Source organism: Erpetoichthys calabaricus, chromosome 1 (assembly GCF_900747795.2).
Source record: "Erpetoichthys calabaricus chromosome 1, fErpCal1.3, whole genome shotgun sequence".
In the NCBI taxonomy this organism is placed as follows: Eukaryota; Metazoa; Chordata; class Cladistia; order Polypteriformes; family Polypteridae; genus Erpetoichthys; species Erpetoichthys calabaricus.
Window position 1 is genome coordinate 294,295,750 of NC_041394.2, and position 14,459 is coordinate 294,310,208.

General features: G+C 37.5%; 1 protein-coding gene across 4 annotated transcripts; it reads right to left on the bottom strand.

Annotated features, from left to right (window-relative positions):
- Positions 1 to 1,509: 1,509 nt before the first annotated feature.
- On the bottom strand, positions 1,510 to 13,829 carry ikbip (IKBKB interacting protein). Of its 4 annotated transcripts, none has more exons than XM_028816894.2 (4): positions 13,443 to 13,829; positions 12,991 to 13,245; positions 10,039 to 10,156; positions 6,109 to 7,579 (listed from the first exon to the last, which is right to left on the bottom strand). In XM_028816894.2, exons 2-4 carry the CDS (start codon positions 13,197 to 13,199, stop codon positions 6,770 to 6,772), a joined length of 1,137 nt encoding a protein of 378 aa, XP_028672727.1. In that variant the 5' UTR covers positions 13,200 to 13,245; positions 13,443 to 13,829; the 3' UTR covers positions 6,109 to 6,769. The 4 variants fall into 4 exon arrangements, with proteins under 4 accessions (XP_028672738.1, XP_028672727.1, XP_051780710.1 ...); XM_051924750.1 differs by having other exon boundaries at positions 13,339 to 13,828; XM_028816905.2 differs by lacking the exon at positions 6,109 to 7,579 and adding an exon at positions 1,510 to 3,512 and having other exon boundaries at positions 12,991 to 13,813.
- Between the last annotated feature and the right edge of the window lie 630 nt (positions 13,830 to 14,459).

Below are 14,459 nucleotides of genomic sequence, written 5' to 3' on the forward strand. Positions count from 1 at the left end.
TTGGCCCACTCATCTTTGCAAAATTGTTGTAATTCAGCTTTATTTGAGGGTTTTCTAGAATGAACCGCCTTTTTAAGGTCATGCCATAGCATCTCAATTGGATTCAGGTCAGGACTTTGACTAGGCCACTCCAAAGTCTTCATTTTGTTTTTCTTCAGCCATTCAGAGGTGGATTTGCTGGTGTGTTTTGGGTCATTGTCCTGTTGCAGCACCCAAGATCGCTTCAGCTTGAATTGACGAACAGATGGCCGGACATTCTCCTTCAGGATTTTTTGGTAGACAGTAGAATTCATGGTTCCATCTATCACAGCAAGCCTTCCAGGTCCTGAAGCAGCAAAACAACCCCAGACCATCACACTACCACCACCATATTTTACTGTTGGTATGATGTTCTTTTTCTGAAATGCTGTGTTCCTTTTACACCAGATGTAACGGGACATTTGCCTTCCAAAAAGTTCAACTTTTGACTCATCAGTCCACAAGGTATTTTCCCAAAAGTCTTGGCAATCATTGAGATGTTTCTTAGCAAAATTGAGACGAGCCCTAATGTTCTTTTTGCTTAACAGTGGTTTGCGTCTTGGAAATCTGCCATGCAGGCCGTTTTTGCCCAGTCTCTTTCTTATGGTGGAGTCGTGAACACTGACCTTAATTGAGGCAAGTGAGGCCTGCAGTTCTTTAGACGTTGTCCTGGGGTCTTTTGTGACCTCTCGGATGAGTCGTCTCTGCGCTCTTGGGGTAATTTTGGTCGGCCGGCCACTCCTGGGAAGGTTCACCACTGTTCCATGTTTTTGCCATTTGTGGATAATGGCTCTCACTGTGGTTCGCTGGAGTCCCAAAGCTTTAGAAATGGCTTTATAACCTTTACCAGACTGATAGATCTCAATTACTTCTGTTCTCACTTGTTCCTGAATTTCTTTGGATCTTGGCATGATGTCTAGCTTTTGAGGTGCTTTTGGTCTACTTCTCTGTGTCAGGCAGCTCCTATTTAAGTGATTTCTTGATTGAAACAGGTGTGGCAGTAATCAGGCCTGGGGGTGGCTACGGAAATTGAACTCAGGTGTGATACACCACAGTTAGGTTATTTTTTAACAAGGGGGCAATTACTTTTTCACACAGGGCCATGTAGGTTTGGATTTTTTTTTCTCCCTAAATAATAAAAACCATCATTTAAAAACTGCATTTTGTGTTTACTTGTGTTATATTTGACTAATGGTTAAATGTGTTTGATGATCAGAAACATTTTGTGTGACAAACATGCAAAAGAATAAGAAATCAGGAAGGGGGCAAATAGTTTTTCACACCACTGTAAATGCAAGTTGTAACAGCCATCTTCTTGGTTTGGAACTCCTGAATAGAATGCATGAATAAGGTAGCCTCAGCGTCAACACAAAAAACGAAAAGATAAAGACAGCTGCTGCCCTCCTCTACAAAAGCACTCCCATTAAACCCCCTGTGCAGCGTGTGCAGACAGTTCTGCCTAGTAGGTGACCACACGAAAGTTGAACATTCACAAACCTGTGTACTTCTTGCTAAACTCTTTATTAAAACAGAGTGCACACATGGAAGTTTCTAATATGGTTAACTGGAGAAAAAAGAAAATTAAAAATAGGCAGTTATTACCTTGTCAAAACAATTTTCATACAGCATGACAACTTATTTATTGGGCAAGCATTCATCACTCTCTTATAGAAATAGCAGCACATTCTGCATTCCAGTAAGAAAATGCAAGAAGCATTAAAGTAAAAATTCAACTGAAGCATACACATCCATTTTAGAGAATTCTACAGGTTGCTTCAATAAAAGTGATATTTCAATTGTATCATTGACTAAAGCAACATTGTCAGTCTCCATTGGCATAACCGCCCTTTGATTCCAGTTGATTTGATGACTCTTTTCTATTTTTTCTGTCCATTAACATCTGATTCATCATTTGTCTATTCATCCACTCATTCAGTATACTGAGCTTTTTTCAAAGTATGATTAAAAATATCCTGCCGCTGACACCAATACATGTATTTAATGAGCACTGCACATACAGTCCATCACTGTGCACAGCTGTCTTCCGGGTGAGAGTGCCACTGCTTTAGTTCATGAAGCTATTGATTGCTCTTCCACCGTTTCTGCATTAAGTTGCAGATTTAATTCCATTTTAGGACCAATGATGACACCAATGTTTTAGGATGCAGACTTCCTGTTTTATTAGCAAGCGTTAAATCCTACTAAAAGCTATTATAGTCGATCAAATATAAAAATACATCTCACTTTGTAAATGTGAAACAAAAAAATTATCAGAAACGGAATTGAAAATGAAATTAAAATGTAATGCATAATTGAACTAGCAACACTTTATAAAAATTTGGATTGTCCAGCAATAATGTTAAAATTGTATTATATAATCTTGCATGTACTGTATATCTCCACATCTATACAAAAATATCCATTAATTTTCTAACAATGTATAAGATTAGTCCATCACACTGCACTCTCATACACAGACATGTACACTCGTGCCGCAAACATTTACAATCATCAGTGAGCCTATCAAACATTTCTGGGACAAAACCAGTGGAACTGAGGAAGGCCTTTGTGGACACCGAGCGAAAGTGAAAACTCCTCACAGAAAATGACCTGGCCAGAACAGAACTCAAGTCACTGAAGTCACAATCTGATAGCGCTAGCCACTGTGCCACCATGACACCCTAAGAAGAAATCTAAGTAAAAATTCTGTGCTCCCATTATGAGAGGATCACCGCTTATGACAATACTTCTGTTACATCGTTCAGTTGCTGCTTTACATTTTGGAGTTCAGATTCAGCAAGTGTCAAATTATGAAAGGTCTCTTTTAGTAATGAGATTTCTTTTTCTTTTTCTAAGAGATCAGAAGCCAGCCTACCAATTCTCTGGGTCAAGTCTGTCAGCTGGGGCTCCAAGAGGGCTACGTCTTTTTTAATAGTAAAAATCTTTGGTTTCAGTTCATTGGCAAATGTCACAGTTTTAATCAGTTTTGCTCGTCCATTTTCCAACACTGAAAGTTTCTCAGAGTGTTTCTCATCTTCAGCTTTGAGCTCTGCCAATTTTTTCTTCAAAATGTCAAGTTTGTCTGTATTTTTAGAAGCAGCATTTTTGACTTCTGATATTCGGTCAATACTTCCTACTAAAAGGCCACCAATCTTCTGAGTCATTAGTTTCTCTGTAATTGTGATTTTCTCTTCTAGTTGCTGGGTTGAGTCTACCAAAGATGAGATATCGGATTCGAGACCAGATATTCTCCGAATATCAGTCTTAACAGTCGATACTTTCAGTTGCATGTCTTTTGCAATTAAAGCTGTGCTTCCTTCTATTTTTCCGACAGCTTCAGACAGAGAGGTCAGATTTTGTTGTAGTTCAGTTCTCTTCTCTGATATACCCGATATCCATGCTTTCAGATCACCAGTATCTTGTTCCAGTCGTTCAATTTGACTAAACAAGGCACTGCTCTTTAGTTGCAACAGAAGTACATGGACGTTTTCATACTGTTTAGGGGAGAAGAATACAATAAATTTCAAAAAATCAGGAAACCATTGAAGGGAAAAAAAACACTGAACGCAGTAATAAAAAAATGTATGCAATATTCACCAATCTGACTGATTAACGAAATCTTTCTAAGCATTTTTCATCTAAAAAATCCAGTTCATGCCCCAATACCAATACCGTATTTATGTTTATATGTGCACTGCTAGAAAGTAGAACAGTGAAAAAATACCGACTCACCAGATCAGGAAATTAGTAGTTAGGGGAGAGAAGAGAGTCATAACCAAGAGTCAACAATATCGAAACACCAAAATGAAAACCAGAAATCATAGTCAGGAGGATTCAAGATCAAGAAATACTAGAAAGATGTGCACAAAAAGAATTACTGTTTAGTATTCCAGCTCAATCATGGATATAGGATGGAGCATTGTGCCTGTATTTAAGCCATCACAGCGATGACATCAGATGTCGTGAAGCACAAAACCATGCCCCTAGGCAACCGAAAATGGTGTCTGGACAACTGAACTCAAAAAATGGCTGAGACACAAAAAGAAAAATTAATGAAAAATGTACAGCATCTTTACGGCACTAAAAAAAACTATGCTATAAAGATACAGTAAATAATACAACTAATAATTTTGCATAATAACACAACATCTAAGATTCTTTGCAAAATAAATTTTAAAAAAATTCAAATACTAAAGAATATGAAAAGCAAGGTACCAAGAGCCAATTCTGAACAGTTATAAAACAGGATGCCATTCTGTTTAAACAACTAACTTTGCCACAGACGAGCACTGTGAATTATGTAAATGCAGAGATCGTTTACAAAGACACTCCACCAAAGAGTCTATGTAAGTACACCTTTACACATCATTGTGTTATTTTTGGTATTTGATACACTATATTAATCCCAGTTCTGTGTTTTACACAATTTATCATAGCACTGGAGAGTGGTGACATTTTGCAAGCAAGAAAAAAATATCATTGTACTCTGAAGATGTGAAAACACTATTACTCCTCCTAAAGAAACAACTTGCATCATACAACAGTTTTGGCTGCGGTAAGTCATTTTATTTCATTTCCAAAAGCAAATACTTTATAATCATCCAAATAAAAGTATACTTTTTAAAATAAATCTTTCATACTATACCTCAGTCCACAAACATATATACATATACACACTATATCTGCCTATTCATGGGTTAAATTAAATGGATTTAATTAAATGGAAATTATTTTGAGACTATTTTTCAACCTACTAAGAAAACCTGCAGATAATGTGCGTAAGCTTGAAAAAGTAAAAAAAACAAAATACATCTAGTATATATCATAAATGCATAAATTATATATGCAATGTTATCTTTTATCATTTACTACCATATATATATACACAAATATATTATAATATGTTTCCTTTTGTAAAAAGCCACATTTCACAAAAAAAAACTGCAAAACTATGCACTTTGTCTCGAGGACGCCAGGCATCTTTGTTTCGGCTAGAACTGTGCTGTATGTGTATTGCCTCTCTCTGTGTCTTAGCCAACACTGTTGAACAGATTCAGATTTCCGAATTCACAAGGGTCTTGTGTGACCCTAACCACTGCAGATTGCAAGGACCAACTGTACAGACAGACACACATACACACACACCCCAAAATACATACTTCCAACTGCAAATTCACATCAATTTAATTCAGTTTTGAATGAATTGTCAAGTAGAAAATTTATTACCCAAAATTCACTAAACAGAAACATGGATTTTAGAGTTTATTAATCTGAAATAACTATATACATTATTGACAAGTATCAATCCATTCATCTTCCCATTTCTATTTTGCAAAGCATTTATCAACTGTATGTATTCACTAGAATGCATTTTATTTATCTGTTTAAAATGATAAACATATAGCAGACTTTAGCTGGATTTTAATTGTGTTTTAAAGCATTTGCCAGGATACTTACTATAAAAAGAATATTTTCTTGCAACAGTTAGCATGATGCAAGATGTTAATTATGACTGTCAGTTCAGAAACAGGTAGTTATGCACATTTGAAAATGTCATGCATTATAAATGCAATCATATCATGCTAAATCACCTCTCACTTCAGATATACCAGCAAATCCACATTACAATTTAGAAAACAAGCTGCATCCTAATGCATGAAAATCCTTAGCCCTACTCCTTCTAAACTGCAATATTTACATATGATAATACCATTATATTGTAATAATAATATATTTATATAGTGCATTTCCTATGACTACTACTACTGTGCATGAAACAGTCTAGATAAAAAATGACCAGTAATACATTTCAACAGCAGCGTTATTATAAAAATGTACTCAGTGATATGCCGTATATACAGTTTTGCACTTTATACCACAATAATAGACTATTATAATGAGTTATCCTCTACTACAGTATTAATAACAGATGATCCACTTTCCACACCAACATCTGAAAGCAAAATTAGCTGCATTCATTCAAGTGTTAAAGGAGCAGGGACTTGAATGTGAAGAAAGTAAGAATCCCTCACTGAACCTCAAAAAAAAAATAAAAATAAACTGATAACAAAAAATAATGAAATAAGCACATGGAAAAATAGTTTATTACTCATATATAATAATATACACATTACAAAATAATGTTACTGTCCAATAAAAAGTAATTTACATTGCAAAATATGAGCCATATGTGCCACAAAAACAAATATAGGTATTGTGTTGATTTGCAGCTACAATAACAAAACTGTAAACTCTCCTTAGATACAGGAATTCCTAAAATGCTGTTTGTTAAAACTGTCAAGGTCACATATGGAGTACAACACTGTGGAAAATAACTCTTTAGTCCACTTAGTACCAATATATGGCAATCTCTAACGTTATTTTAGATGGGGAAATAATTAGTAAAGCATAATTTAAAGAACCTGATCAAGTAAACTATCATTTCACTACAGGGTACCAGACAAAAATGAATGAATGAGTTATAAGCAATATTTTCACATCTTAATCTCCCAGAACCGTAGTTCACCATTTATAATACAAAATTTACTGCAATAAAAAAGTTGAAAAACTGATCCCCTTCAAAATGAAAGTTAACTTTCTTTGGCATAGACAGATAACATTAACCAGATGATGTTTATAACCAGACTAATATGATCAAAATATTTATGAAACTGTGCCAATATTTGTAGTAGTCAGAATTCACACATACCATAGAAACCTTTACAAAATGAATGTTCAGTACTGTATAGTGTTAGTTCTCCGTTTCTGGATTTGCCATTTCTGAAGAAGCTTTTTGATCCCTATTAAGTTTCTTCACTTCATCCTTTATAATATCCAAGTCGTACCTGAGTTTTAGTATCCCATTTTCAACTTGTACAGAATCCATTCTATTTTTTATATCTAAAATCTCAGACACTGCTTTAAGCATGCTGTCCTCCATGCCAAATACCTGTACTGTTAGATCCTCTAGTCTCTTTTCAGTGTTCAGAAGATCAGAAGAGAGTCTAAGTATAGAGTGAATTGCACTTTCCACTGCAGGGAGCTGCTCCTCACACCTTTCAACTTTGGGCTGGTATTCTAAGATCTTGTTGAGTAGTTCTACATTGTTTCTTACCAGCTCAAGCTGCTCCTTCTCTAATTGTTGTACCTCTTTAGTATGCCAGTCTATCTGTATTTTTAACTGTGACACATCATCCTCCTCGGTTCTCTCAAGGGCTCTAGAGTTTCTTTTTGTGCTAGCCTCAAACTCTTCCAGTCTTTCAGTCAGTATCTTCACATTTTTCTCTGCCTTATTGATCTTTGTTGTTACATGACTGTGAAGAGTTTTGGCCTCAGACTTCAGATTGAGGATGTCCTGACTGATTTCTTGAAGACTCTCCTTCCAAATATCTGTGACATTTTGAAAGTGTTTGTTTATAGCTTTCATTTTTTGAGACACAGACTGTTCACTCTCTTGCATATTGTTGATAGAGCTATGTAGACTGGAGACATCACGCTCCAACTTTGTAGCCACAGAGATGGAAGAAAGGGCTTTGCGCACTTCATCTTCTGACGATGTGAGCTGCATCCACAAGATAAAACATGTTTTTTGTTCCAATTAATACTATATAATGGCATCCACTGCAGCATAAATAAATTGGTCTTACACCGAACAAAACAATGCAAAGTAACACCTGGCTCACATTTCAAGTTTAGGAATTTGGATTCAAACAAAATAAATAATATTCACTCAACTGTATTATTCATAAAATTATTTGTTAAAACAATCTGATTACGTTCCTTCTGGCTAAACAGCTGCCACACTATTCCAGATAATTAGATTTTGTGAATGTGGTAAAAGTGATTTATTTTTGCTGTCTTTTATCGGAGAGCACAGTGCCTAAATAAGCAAAAGGACTGAGCCAATCATGCAGGCTGAACCCATCACAGAGAATTGTTCTCTTTTTCACCTTTACCGTGATACAGCAGTTCACTGAAACAATGGGAAAATGTTACTTATTAGTAATATTATATCTGTTCAACCAAAAAAACAGCAGCCAATACTGCTGCCATGTAGGGTGCATCTTTAAAGACTAAAATTTACTACTTAAGACTCAAACATGATATTTATTCAACAAAATAACTTACTCCCCACTGCAGGAAAAATAAGCATTGTAAATGTATTTCCCTTCAAATTATAAAGTAAGCCAGAATACCACCACCTCAATTGCAAGTTCTTCCTTAATTCTGAAAGCCCAAATGATAGATTACACCGTGTGTCACAGTACAGAACACAACTGCAATGTAGTCCACCGTTCTTATATCTGCACATATATAAATGAATTGTCTTTTATCCTGTTTCATGGGCGGGGTATCAAGATGCAGCCGGGTTGAAAGGGTCCATTCATTTCAGTGTTTTTAGAATTGTGTCAGTGCTTATGGCAGACAATATGGTCCTGTTGGATTCATGGGGCTGGGAACTTCAGCACACACTGGGACAATTCACAACCGAGTGAGAAGCGGCATAAATAAGATTCAGCACCTTCAAATCTGAAGCCATGGTACCCAGTAGGAAAAAGTGGACTCTCTGAGTGTGACGTGAGTTACTGAGTAGAGGAGTTTAAGTATCTCGGGTTTTGTTAAAAAGTGAGAGAGAAAAAGGGATAGGGAGATGGATAGTGGCAGCAAGCAACAACAACATTTATTTATATAGCACATTTTCATACAAATGGTGTAGCTCAAAAGTGCTTTACAAGATGAAGAAATAAAAGTTTATAAAAAACAAAAATAAGACTAGGCAATGCTAAGTAACATAGAATAAAGTAAGGTCCGATGTCCGGGAGGACAGAAATGCTGAGTTATGTGGCCGCTATACCAATTCATAGTGGTGAAGAAAAAGCTAAATTAGAATGTAAAGCTCTTGATTTACCATTTGATCTACACCACTATCCTCATCTACAGTCATGAGCTTTGGGTAATGACTGAAAGAAAGAGATCATGGGTACAAGCGGCCGAAATGAGCTTTCTACACAGGGTGGCTGGTCTCTCTCTAGGAGACAGGATCAGATCTCTGGGAGAGACTCGGAGTAGAGCTGCATCGGCCAGTCTAATGCGCATTTTTTGTTACTTATATGTTTGGACTTCGCAAACATTGTGAACAGGTTTACAGAATTCTGGATGAATGGATTGTGCTGTTCCAAGTCTTTTTTAAAATACCTCACACAAGATCCATTTTACTTTAATGCTAATAAACCTATTTAAAAGTAGAAAGCTGGTAACGTTTGCAATCCCTTGCTTGAGGACACCACAGATGTAAATACGCTGGCTGTTTCAAACTAGAATGGATTTTTCCGGTTCATACCAATACTAGTTGAGGAATGGTCTGTTGGTCACCAGCTTCCAAATGTTATTTTTCTGTAAACTACCACAATTGTTTTCTAATTTTTCCTTCATTTGTTTTATAGGCATTACCACAACAAACAGACAAGAGATTTAACCTTGAAATATTCTCTCATTTAAATTTATGAACAAACAATATCAATCATTTCAATGAAAACTTACCACTAGTGTTCATGTCGGTCACTTGATTGATTTTATTAGGAGGTAACAGCTCCAGAGAGCAGATAATTGTTACCGACAAAAACAAAAAATGTTTTAAAACTGAATTAACAGTTACAAATTAAAATGGTTATTTGTGCATTACATGTCTGCACTCTCACGTTATACATCTGTTATGTCAAATGCTAAAAGGAAAAAAAAAAAAAGACAGCAGACAGATTTTGTAAAACTTATTAAGAAGTTAATTAGTATTTATAAATATTTAAAACAGACATAAATACTTCAGTCTGGTGCACTTATTGCATACAACTCTTTATACTTTCTGTGCTCACAGGGTTAGTCTTGAGTTACATATAGCAGTACATAACAGAATAAATTGGAAGAAGCATGCTTTTCAAGCTTTATTTAATTTAAATAGCAGGCATTTTAGCACTGACTACCACATGGCCACTCATTCTGATTATTGAATAATATAAAAAATACCTTTTTTGAAATTTGACTTAATTCATTTTCAAGATTTTGCAGAGATTCAGTTTTCTTGAACAACAAATTGTATTTTTCTTCAACACTGGCAAACTTGTAAGACTGCTGGAAGGTGATCCTAAAAGAGCCAAAAACCAGATACTTATTAGCACTTGGTGATATAGGCAAGGAGCACTAAAAATTTGCAGATTTTATATAAATTCAAAACTACTAGCTAAATATATTATAATGGTGCACTTTGCTTTTGTCCGGCATATTTTGATAACTATAAATTCAAAGTCTGTTGTGAGCCTTAACATGTCACTGAACTACAGTTATGAGTAAATTGTTATAATGCACTTACAGTCCCGACTTCTGTTACTTTTACATTCCTAACATGCCCAAGTCAGATCACTCCGAGAAACCGCTTTATACACGGGTAAGCCTGCAAACATAATAGGCAGCAGTGTGCAGTGTACTTGTGGCCAGAGTCCACAGAGCAACCATTTACTATTTAGATACATGTGCTCATCACTAGTATGTACTACCTCAGAAATGAGGACTAGCCTTTTCTGTATGGGATTGAAAAGCTGACAATTTTATTTTCCTCACTCAATTTACTGAAAGCTCACTATCTTTCACCTTTCTCTTTCAATTACCTACTGTAATACTAACTAGACACAAGCCGGTGCCTGATCATCCTTGGATAAAGGGTACAGTATGTAATGCTCAGAAGATCCAACACACTCATGGTCCCGGACTGCATTCAAATGACACATCAAAGGGCATTTTAAGATGAACTGTACAATGACCGACCGGACTCAAAGTGGCAGGGCTTCAGCCAGGCTGTTCTCAGCAAGTATAGAGAAGTGCTGAACCAGACTGAGGATGTAGTCTGGCAGTGGAAGGAATATTTTGAGGAGTTCCTAATCCCAGCCGACACATAATCAGTGGAGGAGGCATAACCAGAAGCTGATGGGGTTTCAATGCGCACTTCCCTGAGGAAGGTCACTGAAGTAGTTAAGCAACTCCACAGGGGCAAGACCTAGGGGAATGCGGATGAGATCCGTCCCCAAAACGCTGACGGCTGTGGACCTTGTTGGGCTGACACAATGCTTACAGACAAAGGCTTATTTGCCTTGTCTAAAAAATTGGGCTGGGCAAGTTAACTCATTATTATCACGTTACTGCATTAATTAATTAATGCCGACAATTATTTTATAGCGCGTTAACACAGTTTTTGTTATTAGTATTTTGAAAGCCTCAGTCTCGATAGTGATCGATAGAGATCAGTGATCTTCTTGTTACAGCGCTTTTCGATACGCTTTCGCTTTATTGATTTGACCTCAATTCCCTGCGCGTGAAGAGCAAACAGCTCCCAAACTGGCATGTGGAGAGATACCAAAGTGAATGCTCAAAGCAAAATAATCCCTGGATGACTTTTTTCATATTATCACTGAATCAGACACTGATTTGTCGGACTCCAATTTTGATGCAAGTGATTTGGAGATGAAGATCGAAAACGAAAGTGAGGTACCGGCATCAGCTGATCGGTCCCCAGCTGATCATGGTGCTGAATACGTTTGTGTGGCTGATGCACCTATAGCAGCGTTCGCCTAGGAGGACAGACACGATGACAGGAGATACAAACCATATTGCGTCTCACTGCAACTGTCACCCCCGCGCACCGGTCTCACAAAGACAGCCAGCCCATCATACATTCCTGCTGGCCGTCAAGCCGCTCGCCACTACTGCCACAAACTGCAAACACGTGCGACAGCAGGCAGCAACAGACATTTTATATGTGAAACCATTGCTTTGTGCACTTTTCAGAAAACTTGAGTTTTCTGGAAAAAATATTAGCCCTCAAAGAATAGCCACTGAACACAGACTGCTTATGCTGCTCCCTGATAAAACAAAATCTTATTGTTGGTATCTGTTCAGATAAAAATGGAAACAGATTTAGAAATGTTAACTTGCTGTTGCTTGGAAGGTGTCTGTTATAATGTTATGATCGTGGCTCTAGAGTCTGAGGGTAACTTGGTTTTTCTACAACAAACTAAATAAAATGTTAATGCCCTGGCAGTGGCAAATAGCTTTAGTTTTATATTTGATTTGATTACATTAATGTTTAAGTTGAGAATTACAAGAAATATTTTAACTGCTACTATGTAAAGGGAATAATGCTGTTAAAAAGCACCTTATTTGTTTAAAGTGTTTGCAAACCAAATATATGCAATACAGTACACTACTTTTGAGTTCATTATTGAATTATGCACATAATGTGATTGTTGTGATTGTGATTAATTGCAGGCAATCATGCAATTAATCTCGATTAAAAATTTTAATTGCTGCCCAGCCCTACTAAAAAGTCAATTAATCTCTATTTTAGATGGCCTTCACACAAGGCATTTTATACAGAAAGAAAGTGGAATGCAAGATTTACCATACCGTTCACGTTTATGCAACAACCACTATATAAACTGACTGTACTGGGGTGATTAAATACACTTTTGCTCGATAGAAACGGCACTGTTACCGTATTAAGTGCTACCACTGCAGCCCTTCTAGACATTAATAAAATGTAATTTCAAAGATTGTCATTTTCCAAACTCGAGGTTACATTGCGCAGTAGTTGCTGGGTCAGATCAAAGAGTGGCCACCGTGGCAAAGGCAAGACGAGCAGGTAAGGTAAGTGGCTTCTTTGGGTCCGTATGAGAGACTAGAGAGGAATCCTGCCCTGCGCCCGATACGGCGAGAAGAACTGGATTGTGGTGATGAAGAGACAATATAATCATAAAGGTAAAACACTCGAAAATGAAGAAATGTCCAACAATGCGCTTTGGGGGTTCCGGTGTGCAATCGAAATGCCCGTCACCTACCAATAAATAAATAACCACTGCGTAAGTAACCAAGTGTGGTGCACAGGTGAAAAAAAAAAATAGAAACATAGTTAGTAAAGACGGCTCTCACCAGCCAAGACCAAGGCACATCAAGGAGGGCAGCAGCAGCAGCACAACGGCGCTCACGAACATTCCCGGCCCCTGCGTGCGGCTCACCGGCACGCCGTCCTCACTCCTCGACGCCTTTTCCTGCGTAGACGCCAAGCTCTCCTTCAGCTCCTCGGTCTGCCTGCTGGCTCCGGTATTTTTCTTTCTTTGTTTCACCTCGTTGCTCGGCATGATTTTTACACCAGTCTCCAACTATAAGGCCGAGATACAGCAAAGGCTGAGGTGGTGGGGGGGGAAACAGAAAAAAGTTTTTACAAGTTAGAAGCAGACTAAAGGGGAGTTACTTTTAAAATAACGCGCTTCGCTTAACGTTATCGTTACTGTCGTTTTGTACAGAGACGTCGTCCACAAACGAATGTTAAAAATTTAAAACATAATTCGGCGCTCGCGTCCCAGCCACCTAAAACCATTTACAACATCTGTAGGAACTTTAGGAAGCACCACGTAGCGGGGAAGTGGGGCGGAGTGAGTGAGGCTGAGTCCGGAAACCGACGGAGAAACGCGACTTCAGAAGGTGGAGGGTTCGGGGTGGGCGAGTTGTGAAAGGAGTCGAAATGGTCTTTACTTTGGGAAATCGGAAACGACAGATCTGCTTGCAATGGATCTGTTTATTGATGCTTTCGGATTACAAGATACGCATTAGAAATCTGTATAATCCATGACATACTCCATCACGAATCTCAAATTGGAAGGAACAATTTGGCGTTTTAAATGGGTAATGAGTAATCTGGTTATTCTCTAGTACGGGGGTCCCCAACTCCGGTCCTGGAGGGCCACAGTGGCTGCTGGTTTTCATTCAAACCCTTTTCTTAATTAGTGACCTGTTTTTGCTGCTAATTAGCTCCTTTTTAAATAATTAATCTTACTTGACTTGCTCATGAAGACTCAGACCCCTTAATTGTTTTTCCTTAATTAGCTGCCAAACAATAATGAGATACAAAATGAGCCAGAACATGACCAGCAAACTGTCTCTGTCATACAATATCTGAAAATAAAGAAAGGTGAAGGTCTAAGGAATGCTCAGGTCCCCAAAATTTTTTTGCAGTGCTCTTAGAAAAGACAAAACTAACAATTTCAGAAATGTATGCTGTTGCACAACGAAAGCAGCAACAGGCCATGGAATTAAATCAATCACAGTCCTGGAGGGCCGCAGTGGCTGCAGGTTTTTATTCCAACTAGTTTCCTAATTAGAAAGCAGTCCATGCTGATAATGAAACTTGGTATTGAACTGTTTGGCTTGTTATTGCTTTCATTCGTGCAAGAGCAATTTTAATTGCACTGTAGAGTTTCCTTCTTTGAGAACATTATCCAAGTGTTTTGTGGACCAGAATAGATTTAAACTTTATGGTCCTTCCAATTCCCCTCTCATTCATTTCTAAACATTTTTATCACAGATACTTCACGGTAAGCACGTTAGCTGGAGAGCTGCTG